Source organism: Dipodomys merriami, unplaced genomic scaffold (assembly GCF_024711535.1).
Source record: "Dipodomys merriami isolate MVZ:Mamm:240054 unplaced genomic scaffold, mDipMer1.0.p SCAF_213, whole genome shotgun sequence".
Taxonomy (NCBI): domain Eukaryota; kingdom Metazoa; phylum Chordata; class Mammalia; order Rodentia; family Heteromyidae; genus Dipodomys; species Dipodomys merriami.
Window position 1 is genome coordinate 281992 of NW_027203527.1, and position 21939 is coordinate 303930.

Here is a 21939-nt window from a genome sequence, read left to right on the forward strand (position 1 = left end):
CTACTATGGAACATGGGTGACTACAGGTTTAACAATTACAGCATCTGCATAGAAAACACATGGTAAGTGTAAGAGATTGAATTGATATTATCATCAGTCGTGAGTTAGCATCTCTTATTGCCAGAAGTTGGGAAGGAAGCAAGAAGTTAAATTTCTCAATGGGAATGTACTATTTGAATTGCTCCTGGGAAAATACTGCCCTAAAAATACAAGTCCAGTTGTCTCAGTTATTTAGAGTAGCCTAAATGACTGCTTCCTACCTTTCATCAGTTTAATGAGTGGACAGACAATGTTTAGATACACCAAGAAATTGAATTGCTGTTACATTAATACAGAAATGGAGGGATCAAGGGTAAACAAATGCAGCAGTAGTCTTCACTGGATACCATACTGAACTATACAACGAACTATTCAACTTGTGGGTGGGATGGGGGGAAAAATTGGGAGAAAGCAAGAGAAGGGGTAACATTGTCCAAAAGGAAATGTATTCTTTTACGTAACTGTAACCAGTCTGTTTAATAAAGATTTTTAAATAAAAAACATTTTTTTAAAAAAAAGAACTGTTTTAAATTGGATTGGTGTATTCATCCTTGACATTGTCAGTTTTAGCTTAGAGAAGACTGCTTTGTTCTAGGCTTGGATTGACTTGCTGACATAATGATGATGTAGTTGAGGGGACTTAATTACAAAACTTATCCTTTCACAGGTCTTCCTCATTCTCAAAACTCATTACAATTATGAAATAATTTTTTGTCTTCTACTCTTGAGACAATATATAATACAGCTAACTTTTGTAAAAAGAAAATGAAATAAAACTCAGGGAAAATTGTATGTAAATCAGATTTTTTCCCACTAAAATCAAAACAGTAATTAAATGCTGTAATCTTAATATATGAATGATCATAAATTGACATTGATTTCTGGATAATACTTAAAATTTTCTCTACACCCAAGTAGTATTTTTATCCACAAATAAATACTAATAGATCTATTCAATAAATCCCTTAGGGCTCTTCCTTCTCCTCTCCTTCCTCCTCTTCTCCCTATTTACCCCTTCTTCTCTCCTCCTCCCTCTTCTAATTGAGACATGATCTCACTATGTAACCTAGGTTGGCCTCAAACTCATGATCTTCCAGGGAAGATTGAAAAAAATGTTTTCTATAAATTCATCTGCCTTAAAAATTTTGATCTTTACTGTCATATTTTTCTCATGCTATGCAAGCATTCTATCACTGCCCTACATCCCAAGTCCTTTTCTTATACTTTAAGATCATGGAATCTGAGCCATAAGTGTCATAGATTTTCAGAGGAAAGAGTCTGAGTTTTCTGTTCCACTATGAGCAGGATATCCTGGCTATACCAGCTAACTACTCTCCTGGGAGGAGAATGGCAAGACCTTCTTGTAAGGATACTGGACGGGGAAGAGGTCCTTATTATATTTTCTCTTCCTTCCTTTCCTTCTTTCTCTTTCCTTCTCTCTCTCTGTCTCTCTGTCTCTTCCTTCTTTCCTTCCTTCTTTCTTTCCTTCGTTCTTTTCTTTTTCCTGGTCCCAGGGCCTGAACTCAGGGCCTGGGGCCCTGCCTCTGAGCTTTTTATGCTCAGGGCTTAGTGCTCTACCACTTGAGCCAACTACAGCACCACTTCTGGCCTTTTCTAAGTAGCGTTTTGGAGATAAGATTCTCATGAACTGGACTGTCTTGCCCAGGCTGGCTTTGAACCATAATCCTCAGATCTCAGCCTCCTAAGTAGCTAAAATTACAGGCATGAGCCATAAATGTCTGGCTTATTATTATTATATGGTTTCTCTAGGACACATTCTGTGGGCCTAACAAGTCTCTGCTTTTATACTTTATTCCATTCTTATTACACACACACACACACACACACACACACACACACACACACACACACACACACACACACACACACACACACACACACACACACACACACACACACACCACTGTACCCAAGACCAAGGAATTCTAGTAGGAAAAAATCAATTCATCAAGTATGCCAAAATTCTTAGAAACACATCAAGTACCTAAAGCCAGTCCCTGTGTCCCTTGAAGTGAACTAGATCACTATTAGAATTGTAAATAACTTGCCACGCCCACATTGGAGCAGATCTTATTGGCAAACCAGGCTTTAGTAGAGTTGAATGATGAAATCACACAACCTTTTTCATAGGTAGCACGTGAATCTATATATCATTGATATGCAATGGGATTTCCCCCCTCCCCCAGGTGCTTTACATTAGTCTTTCAAAAACACTGATCTAAAAGATATGCGTTCAAAAGCCTTACACATTTAGGATGCAGTGGGATTCAAATTCATTCTGACTTTAAAGTCTTAATTTGGCCTGGTGACTAGACAAACTCCTCCAGTGGAGTACTTTAGCATTTAGTTCATCAACCACTCTAAGGCTTGCCAACTAAATCACTGGAGTCATGGAGACACCCACACACAGATTTGTCCATGGCCACAGTGGACACTTCAGTATCTGTCTTTGTAGAACAGTATCATAGATTCTCTGTGCCTAAAAGCTGCTTATGAGATTCAGACAAACATAGTAAGCAGAGTTAGGAATTAAGCCTAAGGCATTTCTTTTGGATTAAAAAAATAAACAAGTACAACACAGACATGTTTCTGATAGACTACCCATAGAAATGGAGAGCTTGGTAAGCAATGGAAAGACAGAGATGAGCAGGATGCATTCCTGTATAGGAGTTAAGATTGGGGAGGTGTCCTCTGTGGGCTCTTCTTGATAAGGTTGCACTTGAGCCATTGGCATTTTATACATTTTATACATCCTAGCCAAGGAGGAAATAACAAGTCTCACCTGGGACATTATTCACTACTATTAGAGCAGTGCACCAACTTCCTTTTATCTTGAAGCTAGGTGATACTAGCTAGCAAACTCCATTCTGATTTCATATTACCATGGATGAATCCTTTCTCTCTTTGCTTTCCCATTTTGTTTTTGCCCAGTTCAATTCCCTGGATGCCACCCACACTCTACCTCCATGTGGCATACTGCAACCCAAGTCCAGACAGCCAGGAATGTGAACCTGAACTCTTAAGTAGATTATGAGCTCTTTGAAGTGGTACATAAAAAATTAAAAACTGACTTTCCCTACCTCCTAGAAATCAGCATTCAAATGGTCTTTATTGTTTTTCTCACTGATTTTTAATATCTCAGGTTCCACACTAAAATCTAAATTCAGTAGCTATTTTGTTCCAGTGATCTCAGTATGAGACCTGTGAAGCCTCGAAGGCTTTCCTAAGTTCTTTGTTGAGGGAGACTCAGATCCATCAAAAGCCACCATCAGACATCAGAGGCTAGGAAACCAATATACTCTGAAGACACCTGTCCTGGGTGGGTTACCAGCTCATGAACACCTTGAATCATTAACTGACAGCAATAAATACGAGATGACCCAGTGTCTTGTGCTGTCAAGAAGTGGAAAAGACTCACCATATAAACTACAAGGAAACTTGAAACTGCATGCACAATACAAAAATGGCATTTTTGGATAGTTTCACATGAGCTTTAGTAGGCTAGTCCTAGCTGCCGAACATACGTTAGAAATTTTGCACATTGCTTCAAATGCAGTGTGACAATAATTCAACCTCAGCAGCAATGGTGTGTTACCCTCATCAGTGGCAGTCTGTGTGTGACAATAATTCAACTTCAGCAGCAATGGTGTGGCAGTCTGTTAAGCTGTCAAGATCATGCTTACGTTTTAGCCTTTTGCTGACAGCTTTCAGAAATAGAAAACTAAAGCAGATGTTGAATATAGTAAATTATATCTCCCTTTTTCCTTTTCCTATTTCCCTTCCACTATTTTGGCTTCTTGATACCCTATTTATCTTTCTCATTCTCTTTAACTGTCACAACTCTCTCTCTGTCTCTCTCCTGTCTCTCTCCCTCTCTCTGTCTCTCTCTCTCCCTTGAATTCTATCTATTTTGTTGTTGTTGTTTGCCGCAGAGTAACTGAACCCAGGACCTTGCATAAGTTAGGTAAGCATTGCTCTATCACTAAGCTGTATTCCTAGACTAAAGCCTCCTACTTCCTACTTTAAACAATGATAATAATAGCATCTATCGAAATAATTTATAATTTTTCAAGTAAAAATGATATAAACCTTTCCTAAAAAGATGTATTTTTTAGGCTGGACCTATCAAGTTTGAAAGATGTTTCAAAATTATATCCATTGTTCTAGTTTACTTAGGACTTTGGTTTAAGAAAAATGATCATCAGGCATGACAAAATACAGAGACACAGCATTTTTTGCCAAATGTCTGGTATGGTGGTGCATACCTGTATACTAGCGGGGGGGGGGGGGGCGCAGGAGGATCACCACATTCAAGGCAAACCTGGGCTACATTTTGAGAACCTGTGTTATAAACAGCAAAACAAAACAACTAAAAAGTATATGTAAATCTAGTGGAACATTTATGTTTGGCTCTGTCAAATCTGAGTTCAAATTCTTTCCTACTATTTCCTAGCCTTGTTCATTTGCACAAGTAACCCTTCCTCTCTGTGCTTGGGTTTCTTTATCAGCAATAACTCTCAAAAGATTGTTGTCAGCATAGTAAGCATACATACACATACAGGGAGGTATATTTATGTATGTCACACAAGTAAGATGGATAATATAAAGGGTCTAATAGAATAACCTGATAGTTACATTTTTCCCTCCCACTGAACTTTTGTACCTTGACATTGTGAAAGAAACGGACTGGCTAATAACTTACAATGGATCAGTTATTTGCCATAGCTTCATGAAAGGGAGACATTTTTACTTAGATTATTTAAGAGACAATTTCTTTTCTTTCCCTCCCTTCCTCCCTCCCTCCCTTCCTCCCTCCCTCCCTCCCTCCCTTCCTCCCTCCTTCCCCCTCTCTCTCTTTCTTTCTCTCTTTCTCTCTTTCTCTCTTTCTCTCTTTCTCTCTCTCTTTCTCTCTCTCTCTTTCTTTCTTTCTTTCTTTCTTTCTTTCTTTCTTTCTTTCTTTCTTTCTTTCTTTCTTTCTTTCTTTTTCTTTCTTTTTTTGTCATGGGGCTTGAACTCTGGGCCTGGGTGCTGTCCCTGAGCTCATTTCAGCTCAAGCTAGTGCTCTAGAGCCACAAGGCCACTTCCGGTTTTCTGGTGGTTAATTGGAGATGAGTCTCACAGACTTTTCTGCTCAAGCAGGCTTTGAATCTTGACCTCAGCCTCTTGAGTAGCTAAGATGACAGGTGTGAGCTACTGTCACCCGGCTTAAGAGACAATTTTTCTAGGCAAACTACTTCTAGCCATTATGGATGCTGGGCTCTTCTCAAGGCAGCCTTTTTTAGAATGTCTCATAAAGACAAAAAATAAGTATTCAGAGAACTTACAAAGTTTTGATTTTCAATTAATGTAAAACAAGGTTATACTATTTTGAAAATATAAAAATTTATAATAAAAGTAATTGCATTGTGGCCTCAATATGTAAAAACTGGACCTTTGGCAAAGAGGCAAGGACTCTGTGTCCTGTCAAACCAGATATTTGCTTTGACATGTTTATGGCAGTTTTTGTGGGTTGGTTTTTTTGACTGGCACTAGGATTTAACCTCAGGGCCTTGAGCTATTTGGGTTGGCTTTTTTGCTAATGGTTATCACTTGAACCATGTCTCTATTTCTGGCTTTTTGCTGCTTAATTGAAATTAAAAGTCTCACAAATCTGTCCACACTGGCTTTGAACTAGAATCTATGATCTCAGTCTCCTGAGTAGCGAGCATTATAAGTATGAGCCACAAGAACTCTGTTTTTTTTTCTTTTTGTATATTTTTTACTGTAAAAATACTGTACAGAGGGGTTACAGTTATCTGAGTAAGGTAAATGAGTACATTTCCTATCGGGAACTCTGTTTCTGACATTTATTTTCAAGCAGAACCCCATCATGGGTTACTTAGTTGATTTGAATGTGTTATTTTATATGTTGTTCATGTACCTGATTTGATCACAGCTCTATTTTATGTGAAAATGTTGTCTGAACCCCATTCACCATGCCATACATACCTCCAGATTCTTAACAGCTTTTAAGTTTTTGTGTAGGGTGTATGGGGGGATGGGGATTTCTAAGAGTTGGAATTTATTTCTTCATGCTTGTTGGGCAGATATTGTCAACTTAAACCATATCTCTCACTCCTTTTTATTTCTTTAGTTTTAAAGGAGAGTTTCAAACATTTTTTTTCTTCTTGCTCATGTGGTGCTGAGGAATCAAACCCAGGGCCTCTTGCATGCAAGGCAAGCGCTCTACCACTGAGCCACCTTCCCAGCCCCGAGTTTCAAACTTTTTGCCCAAGCTTGTGCCACAGTCTTCCTACTTATGCCTCTCCCATAGCAGGAGGGTTACAGATGTGTACCACCATGCCCAGCTTGTTTGTTAGGATGGATTTTGCTAACTTTGTTCCTGAGCTGACTTCAAATTGAGATTCTCCCGATCTCCATTTCATGAATAGCACCTGACTTTTTAATTCTTATTTCTGATACAGTGCTTTGTATAGTAGAATTCAAGACATTTTTGAAACACTTACTAAATGAATAAAGCACTTTTATTTAAATAAAAGATAAGAAAATTCATAATTTGGCTAACTCTGCCGTTAGTGGAAGGAATTTCCAATATCTAAGAAAAAGAGACGTGTTAGAGCACTGTCATTCTGTTCATTAAAAGCTACATAATTATTTTCACTTTCTACAATGAGAAAATGAGCATTTATACCACAACTATCTTTACATATATGCTTTCATTATGCATAATAATTGTGAGCTGAATCTTCATAATGCTAGAGATTTATTATCTCATCAAAAGAACATTTTCAATTTTAAGAGTGGCTCATTACACAGCACTTTCCCATAACAGAGTTTTCTTAAAAAACATTCTAACTCGGCCATGACCTTAGGGACTACCCACTCTAATCTCTCACTTTATAGATTGGTAGACTTACCTCTTGAGAAGTTAAGTGACTTAGCAAGGCTAAAGAATTCCAAGAGTCAGCATTAAACTTAGGTCTCCTGATATTAGTCCAGGGCATACACAGCTTTCACCACCCTTTATACAAACTATATGCTAACTAAGGATTCCTAGGAACAGCAGAGGCATCATGAGAGACCACAGGTCTCTTACCTTCAGTACTGGAGATGGGTGTACTGTCACATTTGCTTTCACACTGCTGCATGGATGGAGGCCGAACAGTGTCTGGACAGTCACTAGATGCTTGTCCAGTATAGGAGAGGCACTGCACAGTACGCATTTGTTGTCCAAGGCCACACTGAGCAGAACACTGCATTCAAAGACAGAGAAACAAAATTCCAATTTCAACAATTCTTAGTACAGTACTGGGTCATCATTAAGGGATCATTTATTCTACTACAAAATTCATTTAAAAACTCACATTATTGCTCTAGGAAGCCAGAGTTCAAGAGATGCTGGTTTCTTGAGCTATCTCTCCAACAATTCCATGCAACATTGATGAAATGTAGTGGGAGAGGAGTGAGAAAATCCCAGTGATGAAGTAGAATACAGAGAGATTCTAGAGCTGGGTTATTACTTTTGATCCCTATTTATTTTAGGTTCATAGGTAAATAACCTGGTGGTCTATCAAATCATTACTAACATAGTAGTGGTGATTGGTAAGGAGCCTGCTAAGGGATCGTTTTTAAAAAGCTTGAATAAGCACTTTAATTTTTCTAAGGTATTTTAGGTCCCAAACCTGAGAAGTGATCAGCTATTAACCAGTTAGCATGTTTCCCTTGTTCATCTGCTCAGGGATTCCATCACTTCAGGATTGAAGTTACTGAGTGGCTGGGTGTAGCTGGGACCACTCAGCCACCTAGATTGAAGAATGGAGCTAGATCTGTTTCTTGGGCCTGCCACTCAAAAACCTGTGAGGTCTGTGATCAAAAGGATAAGGAGCCGGGCGCCGGTGGCTCACACCTGTAATCCTAGCTACTCAGGAGGCTGAGATCTGAGGGTCAAGGTTCAAAGCCAGCCCGGGCAGGAGAGACTATGAGACTCCTATCTCCAATAAAACACCAGAAAACCGGAAGTGGCGCTGTAGCTCAGATGGTAGAGCGCTAGCCTTGAGCTGAAGAGCTGAGGGCCGGCGCCCAGGTCCAGAGTTCAAGCCCCACGACTGACCAAAAAAAAAAAAAAAAAAGGATAAGGAGCTTACCAGCACAAAGACAGGATGCTGTATTTACAAGGTATATAGAAGCCTTATTGCATTTGTTTGCAATAACTCAGAGCAATCACCAGATTTGCAAAGATATTCATATGCTTTCTTTTACAGAATGACAAACACACTCTAAAATGTATAAAAGTATATATTATCAGAATGCAGTATGAAACAGGCTTCTATGGGAAACATTTATTTTTATCAAGTGTATTCCATTTGAAAATTTTGGAAATGAAATGAACTACTTCTCCAGAGTTGGTGATACATCTTCATAGAACTTGGCACAGAGGAAATATGTTTACTTACCTCAAAAGGCGCTAAAAATCTTTGCCTTTTCCCAATAAAAGAAATATGTATGTATACATACACACACACACACACACACACACACACACACACACACACACACACACACACACTGTTATACTCCAAAAATGTTGAATTGTTGCCATGCTCCAGTAATAGTGGATTTTGGCCAAAAGTTTACTATCTACTTCTATGGACCCAAACCCAGGGCTTCATGCATGTTAAGTGATCATTATACCACTAAGCTAAATCCCAGCTTTGAAATGCCATTTTTAACATGTAATTGCAGGTAAACAAAATCATACTGTTATAGGTTGAGTCTTGAAAATTAGAAAATTAATTTTGATAGGCAAATTATAATACCACAGGATATTGGCTGGCTATAAATTTCCTTTCTATGATATTGTAGTTATAATCATCACTATTAAGACAGGATCTTACTATGTAGCAGAGGCTTGCTTTGAACTCATGATCCTTTTGCCTCCATCTCCCAAGTATTGAGATTACAAGCTTGCTCAACATAGCCGCTTTTGTATTATTTTTAAAGTATAATTTAACAGATACCTTCTTTGGCATTTAGGAAAACAACACTGAATTTTCCTTTGTGCTTCAAACATGCCAATTTTTATTTTTAAGTGAAGAGATATAACTGTTTATTGTGAAAAAGTTGGCATTATGAAGTGTATATACAGGGCTGGGAAGGTGGCTCAGTGGTAGAGTGCTTGCCTTGCATGCATGAGGCCCTGGGTTCGATTCCTCAGCACCACATAAGCAAAAAGAAAAAAGCTGGAAGTGGCGCTGTGGCTCAAGTGGTAGAGTGCTAGCCTTGAGCTGAAGAGCTGAGGGACAGCGCTCAGGCCCAGAGTTCAGGCCCACAACCGAACCCCCCCTCCCCCCAAAAAAGAAGTGTATATACAGATACTATATAATGGCTAATTTGAGCAACTGTAACAATCAGTCTAGCTATTTAATAAAGGCACTATTTCACAAAGTTTGTCATTCTTCTTGTGATGAGAACCAACCTGTTTAACGGGGTTTTAGATAGCTAATATCAAGTTAACACAACAGTACATGAGAAAGAAAACTAGGAATTGGAACATAAAATAAAAATGAGTTCAATATAAAAAAATACATACCAAAGCCCAATTCACATCATCCACCAGAGAAAAAGAAAACATTTGAAGTGTATTAATAATATTTTCTAAGATTGTCAAACATATTTTGAACCAACAGCTAGCTGCCCAAACTTCTCTATGAGGTTAGAAAGAACTTTCCTTTTTTTTGCATGTGGGAAAATTAAGACATTGGTGTTCATTTGTTCTTGAATTAGAATCCAAAGCTTTGGTGTTTCTTCAAATCTCCACTGACTGGGTCTATGTCTATTCTAATTTTTACTTAAAACGGTAGGGCAGAAAGTGTAATTAAAATTGGGATGTGTGTCTGTAATCCTAGCTACTCAGGAGTCTGGGCTCCGAGGCTCATGGTTCCAAGTCAGCCCGGGCAGGAAAGGCTTGGAACTCTTATCTCCAATAAACTACCAGAAAACCGGAAGTGGCACTGTGGCTCAAGTAGTAGAGTGCTAGCCTGGAGCTGAGGGACAGGGCCCAGGCCCAGAGTTCAAGCCCCACGACTGACCAAGAAAAAAAAAAAGGGATGTATGTGGCACGCCATGGCACATGTGTGTGGAGGCAGGAAGTGTGGGTGTTCAAGGCCAGCTGGGCTAGTGAGACTGTCTCAAGAAGAAAAGAAAGAGATGTACGTAGGTGTGGGGGAACACGACTCAATGTGCTGTGACAGACTTCCCAGTGTGAACGGCGCCTCGTCTCTCAAACCCTTGCAAAGACAAAACCTCAGGAGCCTCTGGTTCAACAGCAACCCTCACTCCAGCCGCCTCACCTGGCCCCAGTCTCCTGTCACCCAGCGAGGAGGCGGGCAGCGGCCCAGGCTGCAGCGGATCCGAACAGGAGGTTTGCTTTCATCGGGACATTGTGCCGCTGGGAAGGTCTTGGAAAGGTCACTGCTCTTGCACAGAACAATCCGATGCTTGAATCCTGGGCCACATTTTGGTGTGCACTGGAAATAAAAACAAGTACGAATGAGTAACAGCATTGTAAAGGCAAAACTTTGAGGGAATTCTTTCAAGAAGTAAATGTGCACGTGCAAACAATATATGTACACCTAAATTCTAGGCAAAAACCCTTAGGTAAGAAATTCTTTAAAAGCTTTAAAACAGAAGTGGTTTGATCTTTCCCTTAAAGGCTCAAAGAGCTGACGTCAGTGTTTGCTTCTCTCTCTCCTTCCTCCCTCCCTCCCTCCCTCCCTCCTTCCCTTCCTTCCCTCCTTCCCTCCCTCCCTCCCTCCTTCCCTTCCTTCCCTCCCTCCCTCCCTCCTTCCCTTCCTTCCCTTCCTTCCTTCCTTCCTTCCTTCCTTCCTTCTTTCTCTTTCTTTCTTTCTTTCTTTCTTTCTTTCTTTCTTTCTTTCTTTCTTTCTTTCTTTCTTTCTTTCTTTCTTTCTTTCTTTCTTCTTCTTTCTTTCTTTCTCTAATCCAGGGCCGAGTTCGGCCTGGCCTAGGCGCTGTTTGGCCTGGGCGCTGTTTCTGAGCTCCTTTTTCTTCTTTTTTTTAAAAATTATGTTTTTTATTGTAAAAATAGTGTAGTGTACAGAGGGGTTACAGTTACATGAGCAAGGTAATGAGTACATTTCCTATCAAGCATTGTTGCCTCTTCCTTTGTTTTCCCCCTACCATCCCTTTCTTCCCCAACTCCCCCCACCCCCCCTCCCCTTGTAAAGTTGTGTGTGTCTTGTACATCTCATTGTTACAATGGGTCAGCCTGTATCCTTATTCCAGCATTTTGTTATTTCCCTTCCCCTCCCCAAATTAGAAAAATGTCACCATAGTTAGAATGGCTATAATCAAGAAATCTAATAACAACAGATGCTGGAAGAGATGTGGCCAAAAGGGAACACCTACTTCATTGTTGGTGGGAGTGTAAACTTGTTGAACCACTTTGGAAAGCAGTATGGAAGTTCCTCAGAAGACTCCACATAGAGCTCCCCTATGACCCAGCAATCCCACTTTTGGCATTTACCCAAACGATCACAAACAAGGCCATACTAAAGCTACCAGCACAACTATGTTTATCGCAGCATTATTTACCATAGCTAAGATATGGAACCAACCCAAATGCCCCTCAGTAGATAAATGGATCAAGAAAATGTGGTATATAGAGAGAGTAGAATTCTATGCCTCCATGAGAAAGAATGACATCGCCCCATTTGTTAGAAAATAGAAAGACTTGGAAAAAATTATATTAAGTGAAGTAAGCCAGGCCCAAAGAAACATAGGTCCCATGGTATCCCTTATTTGCAATAACTAGTATAAGTCTAGGATAAGCAGAAAAGGTCAAAAGCTTCTGAGCTTCTGTTTTGCTCAAGGCTAGCAGTCTACCACTTGAACCACAGCACCAACATGTGGCATTTTCTGGGAAGTTAATTGGAGATAAGAATCTCATGGATTTTCCTGCCTGGGCTGGCTTCAAATAGTGATAATCAGATCTCAGCCTCCTGAGCAGCTAGGATTACAGATCTGAGCCACTGGTGTCTGGCTCAGTATTTGCTTCTCCTGGCTAATTTATTTTCTTCTTTTACTAGGAATAGGCTTATTCCTCATTCCTCCTTATCCTGGGTTTTATTCAGCTGTAATTAAATGCTCCTTCAATTTTGGAATGTGGAATTCTTGGTTTCCTACTTGCTGGTGTAGTTTTCTTCCTTTTGCTTTTTTTTTTTAGAGTATATTTTTTATTGCAAAGATACTGTACAGAGGTTACAGTTACATGAGTAAGGTAAGGAGTACATTTCCTATGGAGCATTGTTACTCCCTCCTTTGCATCCCTTCCCTCCCTGCCTCCTCAACTCCTCCCTCCCCTCACCCCAAACTGTGAAGTTCGTTTTCCACATAGTGTCTTGTACATCTCATTGTTACAATAGGTCAACCTGTATTCTTATTTCAGCATTTTGTTATTTCCCTTCCCCTTCCCAAATTAGAAAAATGTATAAACAAGATGCAGGGCACGAGAATCAAATACAGTGAAAACAGGGATGATACCATAGGGGGAAGAACATACAAAAGAAACAAATTTTTTTAAATCGCATGATAAATATATTATAAATATATATTATAAATTATTATAAATATATTAAAAACAACAGCAAGAAAGATAAAAACCTCTGTGTTCCTATGTTGGGATTCATTTCACTTAGCATCATCTTATATGGTTGATGTAGCTTTCTTAAAGGATTTTTTTTGTTATTAGTAGACCACAAGGACTTGTCTTTGTGATGCAACTAATTCTTATTGTGTGGTACCTAAGAATATACAGGTATTGCACAAAGAAGGAAGGAAGGAAGAAAGGAAAGACGGAGGGAAGGAAGGGAGGGCGGGAGGGAGGGAGGGAAGGAAGGGGAAGGGAGACAGGGAAGCAGGTAGGCAGGCATGCAGGTAGGCAGGCTCCACTTTTCCTTATCCACCAATTACAAACCTAATGAACTTGACTGTTCTTTAGAATAGGGTGTGTCTACTTTTCAAACTGAGGAATAGATGCTTCTTCTCATGTCATAAATGTTATCATTAACCTCATCTCTACATATTTCTAAGCCACCTCTTTAATGGAGGTAGCTGATTGAAGGACTGAAACTCTTCAGCTTTCCAAAATGTTTAGGTTCTTCCTTAAAATATGTCCTTCCTCTTATTCAAGCGAGGGCCTAGCCTCACTGTTTCTATGTGTTTCATTCAGGAAGTACACAAAACTGGAGACATAAAATGAAGGTAGATCGTTTCTAATTTCAATGAATTCATAGTCTTATTTAGGACATAAACGTGACCGTACACTAATGTTGCACACCATAAAGGTGCATGCAGAACATATAAATTCTTGTGTGCCTAATCACCACTAGTTTGTTTCATAATTACTTATTTACATATCTTTCTCATCTCTACCACAATATAACCTGAAAATTACTCTACTTCTGTTTCTGGTCCCGCTTTTCATTTGATCACACATTCCGGCTGAGGGCTTTGAATAAGCACCTAATAAATATATGTTATTCTTTATCCCAAAAGATGATGTTTTGATTTACTGAATGGCAATGTCTTAATAAATACTGTATACATTATTTATTTTTTGCAGTGCTAGGACCTTGCTAGCATTATGCTCTACCACTGAGCTATATTCCCAGCCCCTGTACACATCTTTAAGTAATGGTGTTAGTAAGGGTCATCCTTGAGCCTGGTATATGTAATAGAAAGAATAATATTGATTTTTTTCCAGGTACAAATCAAGGATTCTATACAATCTCCTTATCACAATGAATGCAGTAACAGAATTTATTTCCTCCAGCTTAGTAAGTTTCATTGGAACTAATTTTAAAGGATGATAGTACATCATTTTTTTTCCAAGACAGATTTAGAAGAAGCAAAAGCTGGGGAGTTTAGATCAAGAGAGAAATCCTTTTCACAGCCAATAATACCCTTCAATCTTGCTGCCACCTCATTCTACCTCTGTCTTAGAAGTCTCTTGTACATCTGTTGATTTCTCTCCAGCTCCACTGCCACTAAACTTACTTCAGACAAATATTATTTCCCATATGAATTTTTGCAACTACTTCCTAATAGCTCTCCTGGTTTTTTTTTTTTGCTCTTGCCTCACTCCAATCCACTTTCTGAACATCAGAGGAAATTTTGTAAAGCACGAGTCTGTTAATATTGCCTTTTAGCTTCAAAAAATCCTTAATGGTTTACTATTGCTTTGAAGATAAATTTTAAACTCTTTGAATGTGCAAGGTTCTACTTAACCTCTTCAGATTAATTTCTCTTTATCTTTGCCATGCTAAATATTTGTAGTAGTCTCTAGTGCTATCCCAGTGCCAGGCACAAGCTAACAATGCTGCTGCTTCTGGAGCTACAATGACTGATAAATCCCCCCCCCCACACACACCCCACTATTCTACTAGCTTTTATTTGTGTGTGTCAGTCCTGGGGCTTGAATTGGGTTCTAGGCACTGTCTCTGAGGTTCTTTTGGCTCAAAGCTAGTGTTCTACCATGTGACTACCACTTACAGCTTTTTTGGTAATTGGACAGAAGAGTCCCACAGACTTTCCTGCCTAGGCTGGCTTTGAACTGTGACCCTCAGATCTCAGACTTCTGAGTAACTAGGATTACAAGTATGAGCCATTGGAGCTTGGCTCACTATAAACTACTGTTGAACAAACACTATATGCTAAATATGATGCTAAAATACCTGTGAGATGGCAACTATCATATTTTAAAGCAAAAAAATCAAATGATTGGTAGAAAATTGTAAGTATTACATGTGTATGGATGATTTATGTTCAGATGAGTCATGGGTGTCTGACTAGATACTAAATTTTTTTTGGGGGGGGGTCTGGTCATGGGGCCTGAATTCTGGGCCTGGGCGCTGTCCCTCAGTTCTTCAGCTCAAGGCTAGCGCTCTACCACTTGAACCACAGCGCCACTTCCGGCTTTTTTCTTTTTGCTTATGTGGTGCTGAGGAATTGAACCCAGGGCCTCATGCGTGCAAAGCAAGCGCTGTACCACTGAGCCAACTTCCCAGTCCCAACTAAATATTTCTAATACTTCTAATAATAATAGTAATAACTCTATTTCCTGGATATAAGTCCTTGTACTATATACTTTGCTTATATTGCTGAATTTAATCCCCACAGAAACCCTATAACTTTATACTTCACATATGTAATAATTGCTGTAGAATAAACAAAGTATTCAAATCTCTTGATTTTGCCTCCCTTTGTCTTTTAATTTAAAGTGAAATCTCTTCCATTATTGCAACAAAGCATTAGGGGATTTCTGCTACCCTCTGAGTGCAGTATATCAGCTTGAATAATAGTAACACTAAGGAATCTACTACTTTACACTCCATTAAGGCTTCATAGTTTACAAAATATGTTCAGATATTTTATTAAACAAGTATTTGAGAATTATTATAAATGAGGAAAGGTTAACTGACTTAATGAAGGGTAAACAGCAAATAACAGAGCTAGAACTAAGTCCTAACCTTCTAACTTAACCTTGTGATTCATTCTTCAGGACCTACCCATTATCCATTCCTCTGTTATTATAATCACTATCCCAGACTGCTCTTTATTCTTACAGAAAAAAATGCCTAAGAATACATAAATATGAATTAGCTAATTACTATAAAAATCAAATCAAGGTGAAATATAAAGGATAGAACGCCCCTTCATATTTTCTGTAAATAGGCAGGAAGCTAGGTCTTGATTTGGAAATCATAATGAGCATCTAATTTGGAAGCAAAGAATGAAAAAATAAAGTACTTCTAGCACTTTCCTTGCTCCATTCATATTTTAAAATTATCTGAATATATAGTAAAGGCCGAGACATATGCATTTTGCTTATTGTAATATCTTTTTTCCGGTAGCAAGGAGTTTCTGCTATTATTTTAAGAATGTAATAACCTCAAGCAGTCTATACTAAGAGGATATGCCAAGTTCTGCTTACAATTAAGGAACACAGACAATACAGACAGACAATTCATTCAGATGTGTCTGAGAGGTCTCAAGAAAACCAAATCCAAACAGAACAAGTAAGACTGATGATGATGATGATGATGATGATGATGATGATGATGATGATGATGATGATGATGATGATGAATAGAGTAGCACCAATACATCTTAAGTGGCATGCAATGTTCTAAATCTTTGTATGTAGTGATCTACTTAATCCTCACAGAAACCCTATGTATAAGCATTGTCATCAGACCTGTTTGCAGGTGAATAAAGTAAAGACTGGGGAGCATAGACAAGTCCAGATGGCAGCTTCCTGTTCGAAGAAAGCTTGGAAACACAAGTGTCGAAGACACAAGCCATCTGCAGGACATTGTCTAGCTACATGCAAAACTAATTAATGACATCTTCTACCCAGTCAAGACATTGTTTGGAAAAATTATACCTCCAAATCCACGAAATAAGAGCTCAAAAGAGGGAATGGGTAAAAACGACAGTAGTTCTCCATTTTTTTCTGTGGTTTTGCTTTCCACACTTTTGTGGTCTGGAAATATTGAATGGAAAATTTCAAAAATAGGTAATTCATGTTTTAAATTGCACACCATTCTGAGTAGTGTGCTGAAATCTCCTGCAGTCCTGCCTGGAACATGAATCATCTTTGTCCAGCCTGTCCACAATATATATGCTACATTCCCTTTCAGTCACTTTGTAGCCATCTTAGCCAGAAAATTGACTTGCCATAATGGTGCACTTATGTTCAAGCAACCTTTATTTTACTTAGTAATGACATTCCAAATGTGAAGTGGTGATGCTGGCCATTTGACTCTATCAAAAAAAAAAAGCTATCAAATGCCTCATTTCATTGAAAGGTAAAAATTTCTAATGTAAGAAAAATAAAATCATATGCTGAGGTTATGAAGATCTGTGGTAAGAACCTATATCCTATCTGTGAAACTGTTCAGTAAAAGGATATGTATGTTTTGCTGTTTATTTCAACTAACAAAAAAGTATGGTCATACTGTGTGAACAGCGCTTAGTTTAGAAAAGACATTAGATTTATGGGTGAAAGACATGATACATCTAAATGGCTACAAGAGTGTTGTATCGTAAGAGGACTTCAGCAAGACATCCTCTGAAATGAGCGGCAGCAAGCCATTTGATACTGTATGGATGACTACACGGATTTGGAAATAGGTCTGGAAGAGGCTGCATCTGTCATATTTCTCACAGCGTTGTAGAAGTCGAGGAGAAAGGAAACTATCCTTTGTCTTCCACTGTGGTGCAAGTAAGCACTTCTGGAAGAAAATGCCCAATACAACCTATATTCTTAAAAGTGCAAACGAGATCATAAATACAGGGCATAATAGATACTACGTTAGTAGAGCGCAAGACATAGAAAGAGGCCAGGTGTATGGTGTAGAACACATGTGCTCTCAAAAACAAGAACAGAAATAGTATTTGGAGAGAGTCATCATGGGGTTCTCTTCAAACTACCATTTATAAAAAGCTTCCATTTTTAAATTTAAATTTTTAGTTTTTTTAATGATAGTTTCAGTCATGGTCCTGCTAAGCTATTTCTCCATCCCTTTATCCTACAGGCTTATCATGTCATGTGGAGGATTGAAGCTAAATGAAAAACTGCCCTCAAAACTCCTCATCTCTGATTCCAAGAGGATACAATAGATCCCATCCCACCCCCCAAACCAAACCAACCAACCAACCAAATCAGAATTACACCACCTCTCTCTGCTCAACTAATGCTTACAGCCTGGGTGAATCTTGTAGACTCTTGATTTATTTTGTGCATGCATGATCCCTTCTAAAAATTATAACCTTCCAGAAGGGTAGAACAGCTCTCTTCCTAGTTTGGAACAACTGTAAACAACTGTAAACTGTAAACTGCATCTGGTGTACTGGGAGCGCCGGGGTCAAGCCTCTGGTCTATGGCCCATGGCAGAGATGACATTCACATTACTTTTGTGTGTATTGTGTGTTTTATTTGTGTGTATTTGTTTCCGTTTTGTTAGTTATTGCTAACCTATAGCTGTGCTTAATATATTAAATTTTTTCTTTATGATATATATGTTTAGGATAAAACGGATATATAGGCTTATGCATGAATCATAGAATCAGGTATCCAATGAATATAAGGGGTGCTATTGTACAATTCTACCACATTTTTCATTCAAGCCCAAACTCTACAGATCTAGATACAAATACTACATATGTATAACAAGTCTCTCCACTCTGGTCTCAGCAAATATGTTTCTTAAGGGTGATCATAATATTAAATGCTTACAGTTCTAAAAATAATAAAAGACACAGGGAAGCCACATAGAAGGGATTCATTCCAAGCAGAATACTATTCTGAAAATCCTTCTCACCATACACCAGAGATATTCACGCAGAAATAGCCTTCGTTTATTTGTTTGGTGTTTTGTTTGTTTGTTTTTATTTCAGCCTTCTGCTTCCATTAACCTAAATTTCACAATTGTCTCTCTTCTGCCTCCTGACAAATGTGTTTGTCCATCTTACAATCTGTTTCATTAAGTAATCTAACAAAAAGAAGGAATTCCAGAAAAGGAAGTTATAGCCATGGTGTTTATATATATATACATACAGACAGACATATATACATATCTGATTAATAGGAATTCAGTTAAATGAGAATGCTTCAGAGCACTTCCCTGGGATAATCACTGGTCTATACCACATAAAAGATATGTTTCTACATGGTTTTGCAAATATGCTATAAATCTTCTAGTCATTGCAAGAAATTTCAATAGTTCAGTAATAAAATTTTATTTTTAGGCTAAAGAATATAGCTATAAATATAAAACTTCATCATTCTTCCATATAATAAACTAGAAAGTAGTAGGGTAGAAGACATTATTTCAGTGGAAAGTCTATTCTCTAATAAAATTATTTCTATTTTTCTCTATTGTAGGTAAATAATTATTCTACCTTCTTACATTCATAAATTTCAGACCTCACCATTATTTTAAATTGGACCAGACCACCTATATAGGAGGTTGGGTATAAGAGGTGGTTTTTATGAGGAACCTTTACGATTAAAAAGCAAAAACATATTTTGTAGAAAAAAGTAAAACCACACTAGGGAAAGCAATTTGGCCCTCACTTATAAAAGAAATACTGGGCAAGCATCCTGACTCATGTCTGTAAGCCCAACATCTAGGCTGAGGCAGGAGGTTAGTGAGTTCAAGGGCAGGCTGGACTACACAGTAAGCCTCTTTCTCTCTCTCTCTCTCTCTCTCTCTCTCTCTCTCTCTCTCTCTCTCTCTCTCTCTCTCTCACACACACACACACACACACACACACACACACACACAAATACTAATAGTTTGTGATTTGACTGAGTTCTCACTGCAGAGGTGTGCTTAATAATCGTAAGACCAGAGTAGGACCTAAGAATATGCAAAGTGGTAGCACCATTGGCTTCTCCAAAAAAATTCAAACAGTCCCTTTTAAATACTCCCCTCCCACCCTGTCCTTCATAAATAAGGCTACCTAAAAGTCTCATCAAGTCAGCTGAGGATGATGCTTGTTCTCTATCCACTTGTGTAAGAAAAGTACAAGAAACAGACCAGTTAGCAGAGGTACTCTGGGGGGGAGGGGGGGAGAGCCAACTATTCTGGGTTCAGACTGTTGGAACCCATTCATAATATGTAGCAACACTTTCAAGAGCTACTTGCCAAGTGATGGGAGAAAATACAATATTTAAAAATCTAACATATTATGGGTGATCCTGAGACTGAGAATAGATGATAGGAAACAGGAAAGCCATGGGTTCATAAATTCCATAAAAGGCTGCCAATGAGCCATTTCCCATCACAGCCAATTGGCTCTTTTTTTTTTTTTTTTTTTCTTTTGTTATAAGCACTGGGTGAGTTTAGCTGTTGGGAAAAGAGATGCTGGTTTCTCAACAATGGAAATTTTGTACTATAGTAGAGTGGATGACAAAGAAGTGGAAAGGGTCAAAGGTGAATTCCTCTTACTGAAGCGTATTTTCGTCAGCTGAACCTCACCCTTCTGATTGCTGGGAAGGATGAAGGAGCAGAAAGGGAAGGGAAGTTTTCATAGTTGTGTCAAAAGAAAATCCTGTAAAATATTTGCAAAAGGTTAACTGTAAAGAGATTGAACATTACCTGCTCTCCTACCGAGAAGAATAGAAGGGAAAACCAGGTATCTTGCTCTCCCCATAGCTACTCAGACACCTGTTTCATTTGATGCCATTTATTTATTTATTTACTTACTTATTTTTAACCCATTTAGGGAAGAGATGGGCTGCGTGGTAAAGATATGGAAGCCTGAGAACACAAGCCACCTTTTCCAAGATAAACAGGATAGAAATCACTTCAGCTTGAACAAAGAATAACAATTGTGGTAAAGATGGTGTTCAACTAGACAATAATGACAGCATTTCTTGACTGAAATTTTTTAAGTCATCTGTGGAGAGACAGCAGCAGCTACCAACACTTTTTTGAAGGTGATAATTCCAGCATGGGTATGCCACTTCCAAGCACTCTTTATTTCTAAGCTTTTGACTCAGTTATCTTAAAGAAGAAATGTGATTTAAAATGTTCTCTGAATGCATATAAATATATATACCTACATACATATATACATATATTCATACATATATATATATATATATATATATATATATATTTCTTTAAGGACCTTCACTGATGCTTAAAAGCATCTTAGATCCAGTTCAGCAAGCTATTTAAAGGATTAGATAGATAAGAATTCAAAATTTAAGAACAAGTAAGAATGATCTATTTGAAATTGAATTGAGAAGTAAACCATATGTGTATCACTGATATGCTTCCATTCCAAATACCAATGTTTAAGGTTTTCTCCTCTGCCTCCTCTTCCTCTTCCTCCTCCTCTTCTATTCTCATCTCTCTCCACACACCCACATATGCTGAGGATTAAGCCTAGAGCCTTGTGCATGCGAGGCAATCACTCTACCATTTGAATTCCAGCCCTTTTAGTTTCATTTTGTCTTGTTTCTGACACAGGATCTTGCAGGTGCCTTTGCCTGGGCTGGGCCTCAGACTCAAAATACTACTGCTCCCACCTTCCTAGAAGCTGGGCTGAGATTACAGTCATGGGCCACCATACTCAAAGGTTTCTTCTGTAAGGTGATTACATTTGGTTGTCTTATTTTTAAACAAGAGTCAGTGGCACAAGCTGGGCACCAGTGGCTCACATCTATAATCCTAGCTGCTCAGGAGCTTAGATCTGTGGATCAGAGTTCAAAATGCCAGCCCAGGCAGGAAAATTCATGAGATTTTTATCTCCAATTAACCACAAAAAAGGATAGAAGTGGCTCAAGTGGTAGATTGCTAGCCTTGATCACAAATGCTCAGGGTCAGAGCCCACACGCTGAGTTCAAGCCCCAGGACCAGCACCAAAAAACAAAAACAAAATTATCATTTGTACAGAAAAGTATATGTTAGACAATCAATGTGAAGCAAGTCTGTATGCAGTAGACCTTTGGTTTCTTAGTGGCTAGCAAAAAAAAAAAAATTCTAGTTTCTATTAAGGAAGAATGATTTGGAAAGATGATTTTGTTTAGACTTGTGTATTCAGGCCTTCATCACTAGGTAATTCAATTTATTCTTTAGCACCAGCACATTTCCCCAACCTACTTTCATCTTACAATCTTTGTATTTCTGGTTAGCTACTTTTCTTATCAGATAAACCATCTCCAACCTCCTTATTCTTTCTAAATTCTATTACTTTTTATATTCAGCTCAATCCCAATCAACTAAAGAGAGTTCAGAGCTGGCCACCAGTAGCTCATGCCTATAACTACTCAGGAGGCTTAGATCC

General features: G+C 38.5%; 1 protein-coding gene across 2 annotated transcripts in view; it reads right to left on the reverse strand.

Moving 5' to 3' along the window:
• LOC138834374 (A disintegrin and metalloproteinase with thrombospondin motifs 6) overlaps positions 1–21939 on the reverse strand; it is a 209452-nt gene that overhangs the window by 5085 nt on the left and 182428 nt on the right. For both annotated transcript variants that reach the window (XM_070032999.1, XM_070033000.1), the window contains exons 23-24: positions 10410–10586; positions 7157–7313 (exon numbers count right to left, since the gene is read on the reverse strand). In XM_070032999.1, coding sequence (XP_069889100.1) covers positions 7157–7313; positions 10410–10586 — 334 coding nt within the window. The remainder of the gene's footprint in view (positions 1–7156; positions 7314–10409; positions 10587–21939) is intronic.